Source organism: Rhinichthys klamathensis, unplaced genomic scaffold, assembly GCF_029890125.1.
Source record: "Rhinichthys klamathensis goyatoka isolate OS25496 unplaced genomic scaffold, OSU_Roscu_1.1 h1tg000523l_1, whole genome shotgun sequence".
In the NCBI taxonomy this organism is placed as follows: domain Eukaryota; kingdom Metazoa; phylum Chordata; class Actinopteri; order Cypriniformes; family Leuciscidae; genus Rhinichthys; species Rhinichthys klamathensis.
Window position 1 is genome coordinate 601,154 of NW_026607002.1, and position 22,008 is coordinate 623,161.

The 22,008-nt window shown below is 41.7% G+C and overlaps 1 protein-coding gene across 8 annotated transcripts in view; it reads left to right on the forward strand.

Annotated features, from left to right (window-relative positions):
* Positions 1-20,516, forward strand: part of LOC130073050 (zinc finger protein 239-like) — an 84,538-nt gene extending 64,022 nt beyond the window's left edge. For 3 of the 8 annotated variants that reach the window (XM_056238456.1, XM_056238455.1, XM_056238458.1), the window contains 3 exons: positions 4,026-4,154; positions 19,033-19,161; positions 19,618-20,516. In XM_056238456.1, the coding sequence (XP_056094431.1) occupies positions 4,026-4,154; positions 19,033-19,161; positions 19,618-20,474 (1,115 nt within the window). In that variant the 3' untranslated portion in view covers positions 20,475-20,516. Of the gene's footprint in view, positions 1-3,809; positions 3,927-4,025; positions 4,155-4,590; positions 5,574-18,727; positions 18,934-19,032; positions 19,162-19,617 lie in introns of those variants that run through there. The other 5 variants (XM_056238459.1, XM_056238462.1, XM_056238457.1 and 2 more) reach the window with 5 other exon arrangements.
* The last annotated feature ends 1,492 nt before the right edge of the window (positions 20,517-22,008 follow it).

A 22,008-nucleotide genomic window follows, 5' to 3' on the forward strand; every position in this document is an offset into this window, starting at 1 on the left:
GACTCAAAACATTATTTTGGCTATAGCCTTTTTTGTTGTAGTTTTTAGTTTAAAGTAGTCTAAAGCTAAATTTAAAGAATGAATCAAATGTTCTGTCTATTTTATATTCTACAGGAAAGTTGTATTTGTCAAGCCCTAAGCTGTTCCCAATAACCAAGCACAGGCTGGTAAGTTAATATGCTGGACATGTTGCTTGCAAATAAATACACAGGTGTCAATTCATGATACGTTGTATTCTCTTAATTGTAATACTTAATGTACAATGATGTTAAATATAGTTGAATAAATAATGCTACATGATAAATAGAAGGCTTCAAATAGACCCTGTAATCGGTGATCGGTATCGGGTGATACAGCTTCCAGTAATCGGGGATCGGTGATCGGCCCCAAAAATCCTGATCGGAGCACCCCTAATGTACAACTATGTAATCAAAACCCATGAAAGAAATTGCTTTTTGAATAGCTGTCCGTGTCCACTGTAGTGACCTCAATGCAGGAAAGGGTTAAGACTGTAATTTTTTAAATATGACTTTTCTACTAACTTTATCCACATTAAATTTGAAAGATTAAATTGGTAAAAATAGACAATTAAAATAACCCAATTTGTTTTTCCTCCAAAGAAGTGATGACTCCTTTATGATGTGTCATTTAATACAATTTTTCCAACTTTCATTTAAAGGGAAAGTAATCAAAAATAACAGTGTGGACAATAAATTGAGGGACATGCAAAAAACCTTTATTATAATTGTTAAAATAAATTTAATAATTGAAGAAAATATATAAATTAGAGATAATCATAATCATTAATCTTGAAATATAATCATTACTGATATACCCAACAATGTAAAAGAAGGAAGGAAAAAAAAAATGTATAGTAAGTGAGGTATTACTCATGAAATTGGAACACACAGGCTTATGATCATCAACTTTCAGTGTTACGGAAAGGGTGAAGCTCAGTTTTTGTCACATGACCTGGGGTGCTCTTGCGGTATTCTGATTAGTTGAGATTTTTTCATCTCTCCGCGGTGAAGACGCATGCGCCTGGAAAAAACGAGCGAGTGAGTACTGCCACTGTTTGAACGTGCAAAAGACGTGACGTGAATGCTGAGACAGCTTTAAAATATATATTGTTCAACATTTTAAGGCCGTAAGATCATGATCTATGCTACGGACACAAAAGGCACTGAATCCCAGGAATGACACACTCGTCGGCAGCCGTCCGTCTCGGGAGACGATGGTGTAGCTCGGTGTGTCTATCTGCACCGCCGGGAATGGCTGTGCAGACCAATTCTAGAGTGGCAGTCCTTGCCGCACTGGGCGCAGGAGAAGGGGGATGGCTGGTCAGGCTGCTGTTGCCGCTGCTTCCGCCTAGCCTTCTTTGCCACGGCAGTGTCGTTTCGTGCCGCTTCTGCTTTGATTGTTGCCTGCCGGACTGCTTGTCGCCAAGCGGAGCGATCATCAGCCAGGCTCTCCCATGCGCTGGGGGCAATGCCGCATTGCTTCAAGTCCTTTTTGCAGACGTCTTTGAAGCGCAATTTGGGGCGCCCTGTGGTTCTGGTGCCTTCAGCCAGCTCGCCGTAGAGGAGGTCTTTGGGGATGCGGCCTGCGTCCATCCTCCTGACATGCCCAAACCACCGCAGCCGTCTTTCGCTGAGCGTTGCATGCATACTGCTCATGTTGGCTCGTTCCAGCACCTCGGTGTTGGGGATCTTGTCCTGCCACTTGATATGCAGTATGCGACGCAGGCACCGCATGTGGAAGCTGTTGAGTTTCTTCTCGTGCTTTGCGTAGGTGGTCCATGACTCGCTGCCATAGAGGAGCGTACTGAGCACGCAGGCTTGGTACACGCGCAGTCTGGTCGTCTCAGTGAGGCTGGAGTTGTTCCACACTCGCTGATTCAACTTGGCCATGACTGCGGCTGCCTTGGCGATTCTGCTGTTGATCTCAGAGTCGATGGATAGCGAGCTGGAGATCGTGGACCCAAGGTACGTGAAGTTCTCAACAACGTCCAGGCTGTACCCATCGATGGCGGTGTTTGGAGGGGTCTCTGCTCCCTGCATCATGACGTTGGTCTTCTTCAGGCTGATGGTCAATCCAAACTCCTTGCAGGCGTGTGAGAGGCGGTTGACAAGCTGCTGAAGTCCGTCTGCCGTGTGTGAGGTCAAGGCTGCGTCATCAGCGAAGAGCATCTCACGGATGAGTACCCCTGTGACTTTGGTCTTGGCACGGAGACGGGCTATGTTGTAGAGCTTGCCGTCCGACCTGGTGCGGATGTAGACACCCTCGCTGCAGTCTTTGAAGGCGTATTGGAGGAGCATGGAGAAGAAGATACTAAATAGTGTGGGCGCGAGGACGCAGCCTTGTTTCACTCCGCTGCTGACTGGGAAGGCTTCGGATGTTGCGCCGTTGTAGCATACTGTGCTGTGCATATTCTCGTGGAAGGACGTGACCACTGCAAGCAGGTGTGGGGGGCAACCAATCTTCTGCAGCAACCTGAAGAGTCCGCTTCTGCTGACCAGATCAAACGCCTTTGTGAGGTCGATGAAGGCGATGTAGAGTGGCATGTGCTGCTCCTGACACTTCTCCTGCAGCTGGCGTAGTGAGAAGATCATGTCTACTGTTGATCGGCCATCCCTGAAGCCGCACTGGGACTCGGGGTAGACGCGGGAGGCGAGGGTCTGCAGGCGGGCCAGAGCGACGCGGGCGAACACTTTGCCTACAATGCTGAGGAGGGAGATGCCCCGGTAGTTGTTGCAGTCACTACGGTCTCCCTTGTTCTTGTACAAGGTGACAATGTTAGCGTCTCGCATGTCCTGGGGGATGTAGCCCTGTTCCCAGCAGAGACAGAGGAGGTCGTGGAGTGGTTGTAGCAGGGCTGGTTTCCCGCTCTTTAGAACCTCTGGAGGGATTCCATCGCTCCCTGGCGCCTTCCTGCAGGCAAGGCAGTCGATGGCTTTGCTGAGCTCGTCCATGGTTGGTGGGGTATCTAGCTCCTCCATGACTGGTAGGTCTGGGATGGCGTTGAGAGCCGTGTCAGTCACCACGTTCAGCGTCGCGTATAGCTCGAGGTAGTGCTCCGTCCATCGCTTCATCTGCTTTTCCTGGTCGGTGATGACCTCGCCCGTCTTGGACTTGAGGGGGGCGGTCTTGGAGGGGGTTGGGCCTGTTGCCTTCTTGATGCCCTCGTACATCCCTCTTGCGTTTCCTGTCTCGGCAGCTCTCTGTATGCTGCTGCAGAGGTTTAGCCAGTAGGTGTTGGCGCAGTGGCGGGCGGTCTGCTGGGCTTTGTTCCTGGCAGTCCGGAGGGATTGTAGGGTACTAGGGCTTGGATTGGCCTTGTAGGCCAGAAGGGCTTTCCTCTTTGCCTCAGTCACGGGCTCCATTTCTTCCCAGTGGGCCTCGTACCAGTCGGCATTTTTCCGCTCCTTCTTCCCGTAGGCGGTGATGGCGGCGTTGTAAATCGCGTCGCGGAGGCGGGGCCACTTGGAGTCGATGGTGTCATCTGCTGACACTCCCTCGCTGAGGGCGTGTTCCAGCCTGCTGATGAACTGCTGGGTTTTCTCAGGATTGCTGGCGCAGCAGGCATTTATGCGTGGGCGACCCTTCTTCTTGGAGTGGTGCAACCTTTTGGGTGTAGTGTAATGACACACTACACAACCGTTTAACTTTGTTTTCTGTCAGCTGTATCAGGCGAAAGTGTAAACAAGGCTTATGGCTAGTCTAGTATGCAAAAATGTTAAGCATCTGTTAAATGACCACACAGCTATTGACATGTTAAAATACTGGAGAATATTCCCATCTTCCCACAGGAGAAGAAGCAAGCAGGAGGAATTACTCCAGGAGAAACTACGGACATACTATTGTAAAGATGGAGATTAAGGAAGAACCCTGCAGAATAAAAGATGAAGATACAGAGGAACACATAGGTTGGTGTCCATTCTTGATACTTCATTAATAACTGCTATTAAACTATGGATTACTTTTATTTCAGTCTTGAATTGTCTAATGTAATATGTTCATTTAAGGTCTGATGGAACAACGTGAAGTGGAGGAGAAAATCCATCAGTTTCAGAAACCTCAACAAAACACTCAAAAGATGGAGATTAAGGAAGAACCCTGCAGAATAAAAGATGAAGATATAGAGGAACAAATAGGTTGGTGTCCATTCTTGATACTTCATTAAAGGTGGGGTATGTGATTTGCAAAACGGCCGGCAGATTTTGAAAATACACAACTCAAAAGGTCCTACCTTCTTTCCTCCAACGCTGGCCCTGACTCGCTCGAGGGGAATGGGGGGAGGGGGGGATGGTACGACCGTTTGATTGACGCATTTTCTGTCCATTGATTCTAGGTGGTCTTGGAAATGATTGGCTGGAGTTTTTCGAGTCCTGCCCGTTTCACAGATTAGTAAATTGCTTAATTTTCATTTCAGTGCTTCTAACTCAATGGCTGTAAGTGGGTTAGGAATAGGATTTCAAGTGATTTAAAAAAAAAAAAAAAATCACATACCCCACCTTTAATAACTGCTATTAAACTAGGCATAACTTTTATTTCAATCTTGAATTGTCAAATGTAATATGTTCATTTTAGGTCTGATGGAACAAATTGAAGTGGAGGAGAAACGCCATCAGTTTCAGAAAGTGAAGAAGAGGAAGAAACTTCAAAGAAGAGGAAAGAAATGTTCTTGCACCTGCTCTCAGTGTGGAAAGAGCTTCAAAACTAAACCAGGCTTGAAGACACACATGATAATCCACACCGGAGAGAAACCCTTCACATGCCATCAGTGTGGAAAGAGCTTCCCATGGGCATGTAATCTCAAAAGTCACATGCTGATTCACTCAGGAAAAAGATCATTCGGCTGTGATCAGTGTGAAAAGACATTTGTTTTGGCAGAGCAGCTGAAAAGACACATGAAAATTCATGCAGATGTGGAGCCTCATGTGTGTTCTGTTTGTGGAAAGAGTTTTTCACTGCTCGAATTTTTAAAACGGCATGAGATTATTCATACTGGTGTGAAACCTTATGTGTGCTTGGACTGTGGGAAGAAGTTTTCTAGATCCAATGACTTAAAAACACACCAGAGGATTCATACTGGAGAAAAACCGTACACGTGCTCACACTGTGGACAGAGTTTCGCTCTGTCAGGTGACATGAAAGCTCATGAGAGAATTCATACTGGAGAGAAACCACACAAGTGCTCACACTGTGGAAAGAGTTTCACTCGGTCAGGAACCTTGAAAGATCATGAGAAAATTCATACTGGAGAGAAACCGTACAAGTGCTCACACTGTGGAAAGAGTTTCACTCAGTCAGGAACCTTGAAAGATCATGAGAGAGTTCATACCGGAGAGAAACCGTACAAGTGCTCACACTGTGGACAGAGTTTCTCTATGTCAGGAACCTTGAAAAATCATGAGAGAATTCATACTGGAGAGAGACCGTTCAAGTGCTCTTCATGTGGGAAGAGTTTCACCAAATTATCACATCAACGGACTCATGAGAAAAAGCATTGTCCAAAGTTACCTAAGTGAGCAAAGTTCACATTCACAAGTAAATAATTTGATATTCATGAACCCCCCTAGACTTTTACACTGTTAAACATTGTCATATGCAAGTTATATGAAGTATCGTAGTTACCCTGTAGGGGTCGCTATGTAAACTGGTTGACTGGGACGTAGAGGTTAATAAGAGAAGACTGTACTTAGCTGGTACGTATGAGGGGATCAATCCCTGCATTTGAATTGTAACTATAACAACTATAACAGCTTCAACTCTTCTGGGAAGGCTTTCCGCAAGGTTTAGGAGTGTGTTTATGGGAATTTTTGACCATTCTTCTAGAAGCGCATTTGTGAGCTCAGGCACTCATGTTGGACGAGAAGGTCTGGCTCGCAGTCTCCGCTCTAATTAATCCCAAAGCTGTTCTATCGGGTTGAAGTCAGGACTCTGTGCAGGACAGTCAAGTTCCTCGACACCAAACTCGCTCATCCATGTCTTCATGGACCTTGCTTTGTGCACTGGTGCGCAGTCATGTTGGAACAGGAACATCCTGAAACTGTTCCCACAAAGTTGGGATCATGAAATTGTCCAAAATGTCTTAGTATGCTGAAGCATTAAGAGTTCCTAACTAAGAGGCCAAGCCCAACCCCTGAAAAACAACCCCACACCATAATTTCCCCTCCACCAAACTTGGCACAATGCAGTCATGCAAGTAACGTTCTCCTGGCAACCACCAAACCCAGACTCGTTCATCGGATTGACAGAGAGAAGCGTGATTCGTCACTCCAGAATGTGAATTTATGCAGGAAAATGTTCTATGTTGAAGAGTTAAATTAATTACATTAATTGTGCATATGAGAATTTGTGAATTAATGGCAAATTTAGTCCATGAAATCATCATCCACATCATGAACAAATCAATATCGTGATTTTTTTTTTGTCCAGCTGTTTAGAGGCTGAAGCATTGAGAACATATTAAAGAGACTCTCTTGCATTGAAATCACACAGAAACTCTGTACATTTTAGACTATGAGAATTAAAAAGGAACAAAACTTGTGTGACATTTTATTTAAAGAATTTACCTGTATACCTGAAATAAAGGGGTTAAATATTGTAACACTGATTAAGTAATATATTTTTTAAACAAAAAAAGCCACCAGATGTTTTTCAATTTATATTTAAAGAGTCGTTTACAATTAAGATGAAATAAAATATCCTCAGTGTCTGTGACAAATACCTGTTTTACAGCTGCTATCAGGTGTATAGAGATGAACTAACTTTTACTTTACATGAATTTTGGTCAATAATAAGATAAACATGAAATCTTGCTTAACAAATAACTTAAAGGTGAACTAAGTAACTTTTTTACCTTAACCGAACAGCTTTGGAGTCATTGTAATGTTTATCTTAGGGGTGCAACGGATCAAAAAACTCACGGTTCGGATTGTTTCTCGGATCAGAATCACGGATCGGATCATTTTTCGGATCAGCAAAAAAGACAAAACTTATGTTTATTTGTCTTAAAAAATTTATTAAATTAAAATATATAAAATCAACTTAAAGTGCACAAGGCATAATATCTTATTTTTAGAGATATTAGGGGGGTTGACTGGTTGAGTTACCGAAACAGGCCAATCAGGATGCTCTCTGTCTTACATGCGCACACACGCAAGGTCTCTCGCTCTCTCCCTCTCTGCCGTTCGCGCGCTATGTATGTTATGCGCGCAGTATGTTCCGTCTCGCACGCGCGCTCTAGATTCCGGGAGATTTTAACTAATTTGAGGGCATCAGGGAGTCCCTGACAGGGAGCCGCAATCAATATGCAGGATTTTTATAAGTTAATTTTTTTAGGTCAATTCAGCGCAACTCCGGACTGTCCGGTCAAAATCCGGACGTATGGCCACCCTACTACACACACCGTCATGGTTTTATCCACTATTTTTAAATATCGGTTGATTAATCGGTCATCGCAAAGTCAGTTAAACCTAGTTATTGTATCGGTAAAATCCACTATCGGTCGACCTGTAATTATTAAAATATTTAATTATTATATATGGTCAGTAGAACAATTGAATGTAAATGGAGAGAATGATGAAATAATTGTTGCTTATTTTAGTGCTGTAATAATGTTATAATGTGGGATAAAGGAACTCGGACTTACATGGGCCATTCTACAGAATTGATGCAAACTGCTGTTCACTCTTAAAAATGATGGGTTAAAAATAACACAACTTGGGTTGTTTTATAACCCAACCGCTGGATCAATATTGCACCAGACCAACAGTAGTTATTTTGACCCAGCAAGATGGGTTGGTCATTTTTAACCCAACATTATGAGTTAAATATTTTACCCAAATGCTGGGTCAAATTAAATACAATTCTGGGTTGATTCAACTACATATTTGTTGTACCCACATGCTGGGTCAAATTAATTACAATTCTGGGTTGATTCAACTACATATTTGTTATATATGGCCAGCAGCCATATCACCCTGTAGCCCAAGACTGGTTGCCCACTGAAGCTAAGCAGGGCTGAGCCTGGTTAGTACATGGATGGGAGACCTTCTGAGAAAACCAGGTTGCTGCTGGAAGAGGTGTTAGTGAGGCCAGCAGGGGGCGCTCACCCTGTGGTCTGTGTGGGTCCTAACGCCCCAGTATAGTGACGGGGACACTATACTATCAAAGAGCACCGTCCTTCGGATGAGACGTTAAACCGAGGTCCTGACTCTCTGTGGTCATTAAAAATCCCAGGATGTCTTTCGAAAGAGTAGGGGTGTAACCCCGGCATCCTGGCCAAATTTGCCCAGTGGCCTCTGTCCGTCATGGCCTCCTAATCATCCCCATATATATATACACTGATTGGCTTCATCACTCTGTCTCCTCTCCACCAGTAAGCTGGTGTGTGGTGAGCGTTCTGGCGCACTATGGCTGCCGTCGCATCATCCAAGTGGATGCTGCACATTGGTGGTGGTTGAGGAGATTCCCTCTTCCATGTAAAGCGCTTTGAGTGCCTAGAAAAGCGCTATATAAATGTAATGAATTATTATTATTATTATATAGTGTACCCAAATGCTGGGTGAAATGAACCCATATGCCAGATTAATTCTAACACATTACAGTACAATTTAAGAAAATAAATTGCAATAGACTACCCATAGCTATAAAACTGTTAAACTACAAACCTATAACAGAATACATGCTAGATTTATGCATATATTATGCAATAAACATTTAAAAATACAAAAACAAAACAACAATGGAAGCGATATGAATTAATGTAATAAAATAAAAAAATTCAAAGATTCCATTGTTGTTTTGTTTTTGTATTGTTAAATGTACAAAATACAATATATTAAACAATATAGCAGAACTGGTGCAGTTCATATCACTCAGGTAGGAAAACATTCAGAGCAAAACAACAATTCCGAATTAAATGGCTGAACATTCAACAGGCCAACAGTCTCCTATTAAGAGCCATTAGCTCTACTTGCAAGCAAGTATTCTACTTTGAATAAACTTTACCATTTTAGACTCTCCTCCTGGCATTTGTGGGGGTATGGTTTGCATGCCTTGGCCTCATGGAGGTACTCCACCATGTTTATTCCAGGCTAAAAAAGAAAAAATACAAGAGAGCAAGTGAGAGAGTGCGAGTGAGGACCAAATGTCTACCGACTACTATAGTAGAATTAAAATATAGACATTGTGAGGACCATTTTCCTGGTCCTCACTAGAGAAATTATTGTTTTATGATAAAGTAGCTTTACAATTTGGAAAATATTCAGTGCATCTCTAATTCAAAAAGTTGAACTGTAATAGTCATTTCATTGCACATAACGAAATATTCCAAACCTTTTTGGATTAAGTCTTGATGGTTATGGCATATAGTTCACATTACAGAAAACAATTTAAAAAAGGATTCAGACCTCAATTGACCTAAAAAGGCATAAATCGATTGATGGATCTATCATTACAATAAACATGCTAAGAAAATGCGGGCGACCCACCTATCTGGCCGATAGGCAGCCGGGTTAGTTGGTCAGATAGGTGGCCCGCAAATGCTTTGTAGATTTCGAAGACTTCTTTAGAGTCAACCTCATAGAGTCAGGTCCAAATGGGTTAAAATACAAAAGTGTCAACCTTCTGATAAATATGTAATTTCTGCACTCAATACTTTGTTGGTGCCTGTTTTAGAACAAATGACTGCATCAGTGCGGTGCGGTACAGAGGTCATCAGCATGTGGCACTGCTGAGGTGTTCTAGAAGCCCAGGATGCTTTGATAGAGCTTGTAGAACGGCTATTTTACGAATACTGTCAGGCTATATTTGATGCCTATAGTATAGTAAAACAACCCTGGATATGCATGTGTGCGTGCACACATTCTTGAGCTCAGATATGTTGATAAAATGAATAAAGTTTCCCATTTAGATGTGCTTGAGGACTTACGGGCTTATGTTCGAGGAAGGCCAAGCTGCATTCCTGAATGGTGTGGCGAACCACTTTTGCACCACGGCCAACTTTGTAAGTTGTAGGTGAAAGCAAGGCTGGCAGCTGCCTCAGGGCGAGTTCCTCAACCCCATCTGTAGGAAGACATAGGTGTCAATACGATGTGGAATGGCATACCTGTGATTCCACTACACTGGAAATGTGTTGACGCTGAGTTTACATGGTGTACTGCACGTAATGCATAAAAAGACTCTTGATACCCCCTGAAATTTGCCTTTTGCACTTAACGCAAGTATAAGCCATCTTCCCAATGAAACTATTAAATACTCAGAAATAATAACAGTGTGTGGAAAACTGAAGAATTGAGCCTCTGATGTCTACATTGATCTTACAAGTCCTCTAAATGTTTTGATGAACTTCAGCCTAGGGCCAGCTCTTGGGATCAACTGGTTGATGGTAGCATCATCTAAAATAATCAAACTCTCCTCATCAATCCCCTCGCCTGAAAGACAAAAATAGAAAACACAAAGACATCCTTGTTTTTACAACAGAGTACAAAACAAAAATGTATGGGTAATTAAATGTAAATTTAAAAAGATATAGTAATAAACATGTAGGCCTATTCCATCATTTGTTATTACAAAATAGAATGAAGCACTGAAAGCCTACAAAAGACATGTGCCCTATTCATCTATTGGAGTCACATCTACTGCTCTTAGATACTGATTAATCACAAGTCATCAATTTGGAATTGTTCTTAAATCAAACAAAAGGGGCTCGTGTAAACGCAGCGAGTGAGCCACGCATCTCACCCCATGCAGTGGAGCACAGAAGCATCATCATGCCCACTCAAACAGCACCTGTCGTGCCCAAGGTCGTGGTGATATTTCCCCCTATAAATTGATTTTATATCTATCCAAACCTTATTAAATAGGTAGGCTATACATCATCATATATGTCAAGTTCTTAATATTAATCGATAAACTATTGTTTGATTTAAGAATAATTCCAAATTGATGACTTGTGATTAATCGGTATCTAAGAGCAGCATCTATGTTATCCTAGTTATCTCAAAATAACAGGATTAAAAAATCTAAATGACATATTTATGTTATGTTATGTTATGTTATGTTATGTTATGTTATGTTAAACATAACATGTTAAACGTTATGTTTTTCCTTCCCCGTTGATGCTTCACACTCCAGTCCAGTTGATGGCGAAAATACACCATTTATTGGCTTGTCAACCGCCATTAAACGCCAGAAGAAAAAGAAGAATCAACAATAGAAGAAGACGTATGGTGCTCGCTCAGCCACAAGTAAAACATCTTGGTCAAATCTTCAGCTGGAGTCTAACGTGAGTTAGTTTTTATGTTGTACTGATTCGTGCTCATTTATCATTTCTGTGCAGAAACGGTGCTTTTCTGGCTGTTCACAACATGTCGCGTCTAAAAATGCGAGGAAAAAGACGGCTGGGCAGTTGAAACAAATGATCAGCTCTCCGATTCTGTCAATTTTATTACAAAATTCAAACAATAAATATACTACCGTTTTGGTTTCGCTGTAACGCCTCAGTTCAAGCAGCACGTGAACCGATTATCTCTTACTCTTTACTAACGTTACTACTACTAGGTAGGCTAATAGTAAATAAACACGAATCAACAATAGGTATGTTGAAGGATACAGTACAACTTACCGAAATGTACTTGCCGTTCATAATATTGATTAATCAGTGTTTTTCAACCGCGGAATGAGGTCAATTAAACGAGAACAATAACGTTACGTTTACCTCGGGAAAGCCATTTGATGACCAAAGCGCGTAAAATATATGCGTTTTATTACATATTTGTTAGGCTATAGTTTTACTTGGGCTATATTATTAAAATATATTAACGTTGTTATTATAATAAAAATGAATTATATCGAATTTGAGTTAATATTTTTAACATTTAAAAACATACCATCGTCCCGAGATAACAGCAGAAAAGCAGATGGGAAATAATTAGCATAGCTGCTGTTCATAATATTAATGCATTCGATCTGATTCAACAGTAGTATAAAAGGTAAGCATTATGTGAATGTTTGGCTAAAAAGATGCGTCTTTAATCTAGTTTTAAACTGGGACAGCGAGTCTGAGCCTCGAACAATATCAGGAAGGCTATTTCAGAGTTTAGGAGCTAAATGTGAGAACGCCCTCCCTCCTTTAGTGGAGTAAAGTTTTTGATGTAAGGAGTAAAGTAATGCATTACAAGTTACATGGTTCACTTGCTCTAAATGAAAGAGAAAGTAAAATGCTCACTGCCGCACAGTTATGAATGTCTGTGCGGCAGTGAGCATTTTACTCTCGCTTTCAAATTAGCACCAATTCGGGAGCAGCAATTCCTTGGTGGCTTCATTATTATTCTTAATGAAAAACACAACAACATCTATATTTGTTTTTTGCTGTTGTTTTCTTTATGTACTTATTTGTATTGCATTGTTTGCTTAATAAAAAAAAACCCCACAACAACAAAGCAGTACAATGACAAACTCGCTTAAAGGTGCTCTAAGCGATATCACATGTTTTTTAGGCCAAAACATTTTTTGTCACATACAGAAAACATCTCCTCACTATCCGCTCGCTGCCTGTCCCCTGAACACACTAACAAAACACAGTCTCTATAGACACCCCAGGCTCCACAAACGGCAACTAGGCTTGCTACGATACTCGGTGTTACCGGTGTAACATCTCTTGCCCGCCGCGGCACCGCTCCCCACTGTCGATTTGATTTTTTTTTTTATAAAATGATTTAGTTCAGTTAAGCCTGGAACACACCAAGCCGACGGTCGGCCGTCGGGCAGTTTTTGTGCGTCGGCCGAATAAAAGTTTCCTCGGTGTGTTCCGCACGGTTCCTTGCCGTCGGCTGAGTTTCGGCCAATTCGACATGTTGAATCGGCGTCGGGCCGTCGGTAAAAGAGGGAACTCTGATTGGCTGTTCAGCTTATAGTGAACGAGTCAGTGCACGAGAATAATAGCAAAACAGCGAGCAAAGAAGTCAAAACGGTACAGATAGAAGGCTGTTCTTATGTTACGTCATCTTACCTGAGTGTTCCTTGGCGAATATTTCAATATTAACACGAGCAGAGTGGAATAAAGAAAGTGTTTAGCAGGATTGATATTTAAACGGTAAGCACGCACTGCTTTGTTTACGGTATGTGTATCTGCAGCCGACAGCGTCGGTTTCCCTTTTTGAATGACGAATAGACGAATATATCTGCAGAAATAGACAGTTGTCTCATTTACACGCAGGCGCAGAACGCGCATGCTAGCTGACAGTCGGCAGTAGTTCTCTCGGTCTGTTCAAGTGCAGCTTTTTACCCCGACGAGAGGCGACAAAACAGTCGGCTTTCATCAGCGCTAGTTCGTCGGCGTCAGCTTGGTGTGTTCCAGGCTTTAGAGAACAGACACTATTAAGCCTGGAACACACCAAGCCGACGGTCGGCCGTCGGGCAGTTTTTGTGCGTCGGCCGACTGAGTTTCCTCGATGTGTTCCTCACGGTTCCGTGCCGTCGGCTGAAATTGGTCCTCGTCGGCTTTGTTTCGGCCGATTCGACATGTTGAATCGGCGTCGGGCCGTCGGTGAAAGAGGGAACTCTGATTGGCTGTTGTTCATCTTAGTGAAAGAGTCAATGCACGAGAATAATAGCAAAACAGCAAGCAAAGAAGTCAAAACTCTACAGATAGAAGGCTGTTCTTATGTTACATCATCTTACCTGAGTGTTCCTTGGCGAATATTTCAATATTAACACGAGCAGAGTGGAATAAAGAAAGTGTTTAGCAGGATTGATATTTAAAACGGTAAGCACGCACTGCTTTGTTTACGGTATGTGTATCTGCAGCCGACAGCGTCGGTTTCCCCTTTTTGAATGACGAATATAGAGAATATATCTGCAGAAATAGACAGTTGTCTCATTTACACGCAGGAGCAGAACGCGCATTCTAGCTGACAGTCGGCAGTAGTTCTCTCGGTGTGTTCAAGTGCAGCTTTTTACCCCGACGAGAGGCGACAACACAGTCGGCTTTCATCGGCGCTAGTTCGTCGGCGTCGGCTTGGTGTGTTCCAGGCTTTAAACTGAACATGTCTGCTTAATAAATCGTGAGCCGAACGAGAGTCGCCACACAGATCAGCAACAGGAGTCAGGTTTCATTCATCATGAGAGTGAGGAGCTGACTGACAAGTTGATGGAGGAATATTTGGTGTCAAAGCGAAATGTAAAAGCGCCTATTTAAGCAAATTTGTCATTGCACTGTTTTGTTGTTGTGTTTTTCGTTAAGAATAAAATAGGATAATGGACTAACCATTCAAGTAATCCGCCCCGAATTGGCGCTAATTTGAAAACAAAACTAACGTGCACGTGACAACGGGAGCGGAGCGAGCAGAACAGAGCGAGCGTTTTCAGTTTATTCCTATGGAAAAATTCTCCCGTTGACGTGAAACGACAGTGGGGGCAAGTGATGTAACTGGTGTTGCTGTAACACCAAGCCTAGAGTAAAGGAATGCATTACAAGTAACACATTATGTAATCGGAATGACTTTTTTATGTTACGAGTAAAGTAATCCATTACAAATAACATGTTACGTAGCCTAATCAATTACTTTTTGATGTAACGAGTAAAGTAATGCATAACAAGTAACATGCATATATAGAATGAATGGATGGATATTCCGGAGCAACTTGGCATTTCTGACTGGCCATCGGCCATCTTGGTTTGAATGAAAATAAAATCGACATGCAATGTCTTTCCACTTGGTGGCAATAGCCGCTTTCCGACCAGAGGGATTTTTACAGTTCCTAGAACCTAACGTTCCTATAACCCTTTTTTTCTCGTGTTCCGACCAGACTAAGTTGGGGATTTTTTAGTTCCTCAGACCGTAGTTCCTATAACTCTTTCAGTACCTAGTCTAGAGCGAGGACTTTTTTAGTTCCCTTTCCCTAGGTCTACGTTGATTGGTTCAACTTATAAGTCACGCCCACTGTCAACACGGAACTTGCAGCGCGCTGTCTGCAGAAACACTGCCTGTTGCAATTCGCCTATGTATGCTAACTCATAACTTAAGACAAACATAACGCATTCAACCAGCTAATTGCTAATGCTAGCTAAACTTACCCGTCGTTTTGTTTGCCTCCTGCGCTCTGCTCTTCTATCTTCTTCCATCATATTACTTAAGATCATATTATGCTGGAGCCTTCGTCTTCTGTGTTTCTCTGTACAGAACTCAAGCATAGTCTTTAAACGCCACCGTTCGTACTCCGTTTTTAAGGTCCCGGCAAAGCAGAACAGGAACATTCCGATAGCCTCCTCCATGCTGGTTTGTTGTTGTTGTATGTGGCCGCGCTATGTCTAGTGATGACGCCATAAAGACCGTCGCCGTGCTTGCGTCACTCCCTTACCCCTCCTACCAGTTCCTATGGCCACTTGGCCAGTGCGAACGCAAACAGCAAAACCGAGTTTGGGGGAGAGTAGTTCTTAGAACTGTTTAGAAGTGGACAGTTCCTATAACTAAGTTCTAGAGATGTTCCGATACCCTTTTTCCCTTCCCGATACCGATTCCGATACCTGGACTCAGGGTATCGGCCGATACCGAGTACTGATCCGATACCTGGGTCTGTACAGTATCTATACAGCTGCAATTCATACTAGCACTGTATGAATTGATAGAATTTTTTTATGGTGTGCTTCAGACTTATCCCTTAATTAAACATGAACAAATACATACAGTGAACTATAGTATTTTTATTATATTACATACATTTCACAGCAATATATTATTTATCTTTCTTAAATGAAAAAGAACTTAAAATGCAGCCACACATCTAATACTGTAAACTGAAAAAAGGTATTTTAGTTTTACAATATATAACTGTATAAAAAAGTGCAACAAATAAATCTAGGAATCAAAAAAAATGATATATGAATAATATAAGAAAATGATCTCTTTATAATTTAAGGTCCATAAACAGTTTTGTTAAATAAGCGGCATTTCAGTTTTGACATCGGCTGGTCATCCAGAATAATAAACTTAATAACTTACATGTTGTCGGTTATATTTATCGCTCGTTGGCTGTCTTTTGAAAACATTTCTCTTCGTTTGAATGAAGCTTTCAGAGATTGTTGATTCTGGCGCGGCTCATCCTTCTCTGCCCTTGCCTTTGTGTAATCGTGTTCTGCGGGGTTACTCGGTGTTACTTGAAGTTGCTAATACTTGTTCCACCCCTCGAAATTGCAGTATGGCATATGACACATGTCGCCGTTTTACTAGCTGGTTGTCCAGTCTGAAATACTGCTAAACTGCGGACATACTGCAGGGCGCGCGCGCGTTTTCTTCTTCGCTGCTCTAAACAGTGGTTGCTTGTGTGGCAACAGCACGACTTCCTGTGTTGCCACAAGCAACCACTGTTTAGAGCAGCGAAGAAGAATTGAGCTCCGATTTGCAGCGTTACGCAAAGCTAGCGTGCATAACTAGTTATTGTTTAAGAAAATGGTATCGGATCGGTACGCGGATAGAAGTACTCGCCGATACCGATGCCAGAATTTTTATTGGTATCGGCGGCATTTCCGATACTAGTATCGGAATCGGAACAACTCTACTAAGTTCCTGTAACTACTTGGTCGGAAAGCGGCTAATGCATAGGATGATGCACTAGGGTCCACTGTAGAGGTTAATGTACAACTATGCAATCAAAACCCATGAAAGAAATTGCTTTTTGAATGGCTGTCTGTGTCCACTGTAGTGACCTCAATGCAGGAAAGGGTTAAAGGTGCCCTAGAATGTGAAATTGAATTTATGTTAGCATAGTTAAATAACAAGAGTTCAGTACATGGACATGACATACAGTGAGTCTCAAACACCATTGTTTTCTCCTTCTTAGTTAAATCTCGTTTTTGAAAAACACCCCTGAAAAACAGGCGAATCTCCACATATACTCGACTGTGACGCAACAGTCGGGATCATTAATATGTACGCCTCCAAATATTTGCATATGCCAGCCCTCAATGCCAGGCGGAACTGCGCAGCCGAAGCATGGCAGTTGTTCAGTGTTTGGATGTACACATGAACACAAAAGTATTTTTTAGTTCCTTCATCTGAGCCTCTGAAGAAACAATGGGTTAATTTTATTTTCTCTGGAAATTTCCAAACATTTCACCGACGACTGTTTCCTCAACTTGGGCCAATACAGAGCTGGCCTCGGATCGAGCTACCAAGCAACACTTTCTGATGTGTAATTGTTCAAGTTCAGACAGGTAATCTTTCTCTCAAAATCATTCAATACTGTTTATGCATCAGTAAGTCAAGCCAGTGACTAAAATATCAACTTCGTTTCTTTTAGTAGGATGAAAATAATCGTATATAAACTGTGAACAAATTATATACAGAAAGCGATCAAAGAACAATATTTCCACACAGCGCGAGTTTATCTGGACACTTGCCAAACTCGTTATGAAATCAATGACGCACGTTACTGCACAACGAAGCTCTTACTGTATTTACATCATCGTGTTTGCATTGGTGACAGCATTAGAGAGAGTGCAGAAACTGCTTTGCAATGATAAGATCTTCATTCTCGCGATCAACACACTGTCATCTGCTCAATGCTCATCACGGCAACATTTTATGTGATGGGAATAGATCTAAATACTTTAAAAACATCTCACGATTCGTTAATCTCGATAGCTGTTATAGTAAAAACGTATAATAGCAGTAGTAAAAGTATTCGGGAGAGAGTTTCACATGTAATGCGTTGCTATTTCATATGCAAGCATGTCAGCCAATCACAGCAGTGGCCGCGGTTACACTGAATCCCACAGCAGACACGCCCCTTCAAACAGAGCGTTCAAATCAGAGGCTAAAAGCAGGCTAGGAAAAATGCCATTTATTTCTAAATTATGATTATTTTTGATCTAAAAAACATACTAACATTATAAGGGCAACCCAGGAAACATTATAAAATAATAATAAAAAAACATTCTAGGGCACCTTTAAGACTGTAATTTTTAAAATAGGACTTTTCTACTAACTTTATCCACATTAAATTTGAAAGATTAAATTGGTAAAAATAGACAATTAAAATAACCCAATTTGTTTTTCCTCCAAAGAAGTGATGACTGCTTTATGATGTGTCATTTAATACAATTTTTCCAACTTTCATTTAAAGGGAAAGTAATCAAAAATTACAGTGTGGACAATAAATTGAGGGACATGCAAAAAACCTTTATTATAATTGTTAAAATAAATTTAATAATTGAAGAAAATATATACATTAGAGATAATCATAATCATTAATCTTGAAATATAATCATTACTGATATACCCAACAATGTAAAAGAAGGAAGAAAAAAAAAAAAGTATAGTAAGTGAGGTATTACTCATGAAATTGGAACACACAGGCTTATGATCATCAACTTTCAGTGTTACGGAAAGGGTGAAGCTCAGTTTTTGTCACATGACCTGGGGTGCTCTTGCGGTATTCTGATTAGTTGAGATTTTTTCATCTCTCCGCGGTGAAGACGCATGCGCCTGGAAAAAACGAGCGTGTGAGTACTGCCACTGTTTGAACGTGCAAAAGACGTGACGAGAATGCTGAGACAGCTTTAAAATATATTGTTCAACATTTTAAGGCAGTAAGATCATGATCTATGCTACGGACACAAAAGGCACTGAATCCCAGGAATGACACACTACACAACCGTTTAACTTTGTTTTCTGTCAGCTGTATCAGGCGAAAGTGTAAACAAGGCTTATGGCTAGTCTAGTATGCAAAAATGTTAAGCATCTGTTAAATGACCACACAGCTATTGACGTTAAAATACTGGGGAATATTCCCATCTTCCCACAGGAGAAGCAGCAAGCAGGAGGAATTACTCCAGGAGAAACTACTGACATACTATTGTAGAGATGGAGATTAAGGAAGAACCCTGCAGAATAAAAGATGAAGATACAGAGGAACACATAGGTTGGTGTCCATTCTTGATACTTCATTAATAACTGCTATTAAACTATGGATTACTTTTATTTCAGTCTTGAATTGTCTAATGTAATATGTTCATTTAAGGTCTGATGGAACAACGTGAAGTGGAGGAGAAAATCCATCAGTTTCAGAAACCTCAACAAAACACTCAAAAGATGGAGATTAAGGAAGAACCCTGCAGAATAAAAGATGAAGATATAGAGGAACAAATAGGTTGGTGTCCATTCTTGATACTTCATTAAAGGTGGGGTATGTGATTTGCAAAACGGCCGGCAGATTTTGAAAATACACAACTCAAAAGGTCCTACCTTCTTTCCTCCAACGCTGGCCCTGACTCGCTCGAGGGGGATGGGGGGAGGGGGGGATGGTACGACCGTTTGATTGACGCATTTTCTGTCCATTGATTCTAGGTGGTCTTGGAAATGATTGGCTGGAGTTTTTCGAGTCCTGCCCGTTTCACAGATGATTAAATTGCTTAATTTTCATTTCAGTGCTTCTAACTCAATGGCTGTAAGTGGGTTAGGAATAGGATTTCAAGTGATTTAAAAAAAAAAAAAAAAAAAAAAAAAAAAAAAAAAAATCACATACCCCACCTTTAATAACTGCTATTAAACTAGGGATAACTTTTATTTCAATCTTGAATTGTCAAATGTAATATGTTCATTTTAGGTCTGATGGAACAAATTGAAGTGGAGAAGAAACGCCATCAGTTTCACAAAGTGAAGAAGAGGAAGAAACTTCAAAGAAGAGGAGAGAAATGTTCTTGCACCTGCTCTCAGTGTGGAAAGAGCTTCAAAACTAAACCAGGCTTGAAGACACACATGATAATCCACACCGGAGAGAAACCCTTCACATGCCATCAGTGTGGAAAGAGCTTCCCATGGGCATGTAATCTCAAAAGTCACATGCTGATTCACTCAGGAAAAAGATCATTCGGCTGTGATCAGTGTGACAAGACATTTGTTTTGGCAGAGCAGCTGAAAAGACACATGAAAATTCATGCAGATGTGGAGCCTCATGTGTGTTCTGTTTGTGGAAAGAGTTTTTCACTGCTCGAATTTTTAAAACAGCATGAGATTATTCATACTGGTGTGAAACCTTATGTGTGCTTGGACTGTGGGAAGAAGTTTATTAGATCCAATGACTTAAAAACACACCAGAGGATTCATACTGGAGAAAAACCGTACACTTGCTCACACTGTGGAAAGAGTTTCACTCGGTCAGGAACCTTGAAAGATCATGAGAAAATTCATACTGGAGAGAAACTGCACAAGTGCTCACACTGTGGAAAGAGTTTCACTCGGTCAGGAACCTTGAAAGATCATGAGAGAGTTCATACCGGAGAGAAACCGTACAAGTGCTCACACTGTGGACAGAGTTTCTCTATGTCTGGAACCTTGAAAGATCATGAGAGAATTCATACTGGAGAGAGACCATATAAGTGCTCTTCATGTGGGAAGAGTTTCACCACATTATCACATCAACGGACTCATGAGAAAAAGCATTGTCCAAAGTTACCTAAGTGAGCAAAGTTCACATTCACAAGTAAATAATTTGATATTCATGAACCCCCCTAGACTTTTACACTGTTAAACATGGTCATATGCAAGTTATATGAAGTATCGTAGTTACCCTGTAGGGGTCGCTATGTAAACTGGTTGACTGGGACGTAGAGGTTAATAAGAGAAGACTGTTCTTAGCTGGTACGTATGAGGGGATCAATCCCTGCATTTGAATTGTAACTATAACAGCTTCAACTCTTCTGGGAAGGCTTTCCACAAGGTTTAGGAGTGTGTTTATGGGAATTTTTGACCATTCTTCTAGAAGCGCATTTGTGAGCTCAGGCACTCATGTTGGACGAGAAGGTCTGGCTCGCAGTCTCACTCTAATTAATCCCAAAGCTGTTCTATCCGGTCGAGGTCAGGACTCTGTGCAGGACAGTCAAGTTCCTCGACACCAAACTCGCTCATCCATGTCTTCATGGACCTTGCTTTGTGCACTGGTGCGCAGTCATGTTGGAACAGGAACATCCTGAAACTGTTCCCACAAAGTTGGGATCATGAAATTGTCCAAAATGTCTTGGTATGCTGAAGCTTTAAGAGTTCCTTTCACTGGAACCAAGGGGCCAAGCCCAACCCCTGAAAAACCAAACTTGGCACAATGCAGTCAGGCAAGTAACGTTCTCCTGCCAACCACCAAACCCAGACTCGTTCATCGGATTGACAGACAGAGAAGCGTGATTCGTCACTCCAGATAACACGTCTCCACTGCTCCAGAGTCCAGTGGCGGATGCTCGGCCATAGAAACCCATTCCATGAAGCTCTACGCACTGTTCTTGAGCTAATCTGAAGGCCACGTGAAATTTGGAGGTCTGTAGCGATTGACTCTGCAGAAAGTTGGTGATTTCTGCGCACTGTGTGCCTCTGCATCCGCTGACCCACTCGGTGGTTTTACGTGGCCTACCACTATGTGGCTGAGTTGCTGTTGTTCCCAGTTGACTGTGAAATATTTAGTAGTGAGAATTTCACGAATGGACTTATTGCACAGGTGGCAACCTTTCATGGTACCACGCTTGAATTAATTGAGCTCCTGAGAATGACCCATTCTTTCACAAATGTTTGTAGAAGCAGTCTGCATGCCTAGGTGATTGATTTTATACAACTGTGGCCATGGAAGTGATTGGAACACCCGAATTCAATAATTTGGTGGGGTGTCCCAATACTTTTGGCAATATAGTGTATGTTTGAACTTCATATAAATTGGAGTATGTTCATGGGTTTCAAAAGGAATTCTAAATTCTATTAAATTCAACATGAGAATGAACCTCATTGGTTCTTGCAGAAGCTCAAACGTGCTGCTTTACATGAGAAAGAACCTCATTGGTTATACCAATCAAGCAGGAGTGTCAATACAAGTACATTGGTTACCAGGTTTGAAGACACACATGATAATCCACACCGGAGAGAAACCCTTCACATGCCGTCAGTGTGGAAAGAGCTTCACACGGGCATGTAATCTCAAAAGTCACATGCTGATTCACTCAGGAAAAAGATCATTCGG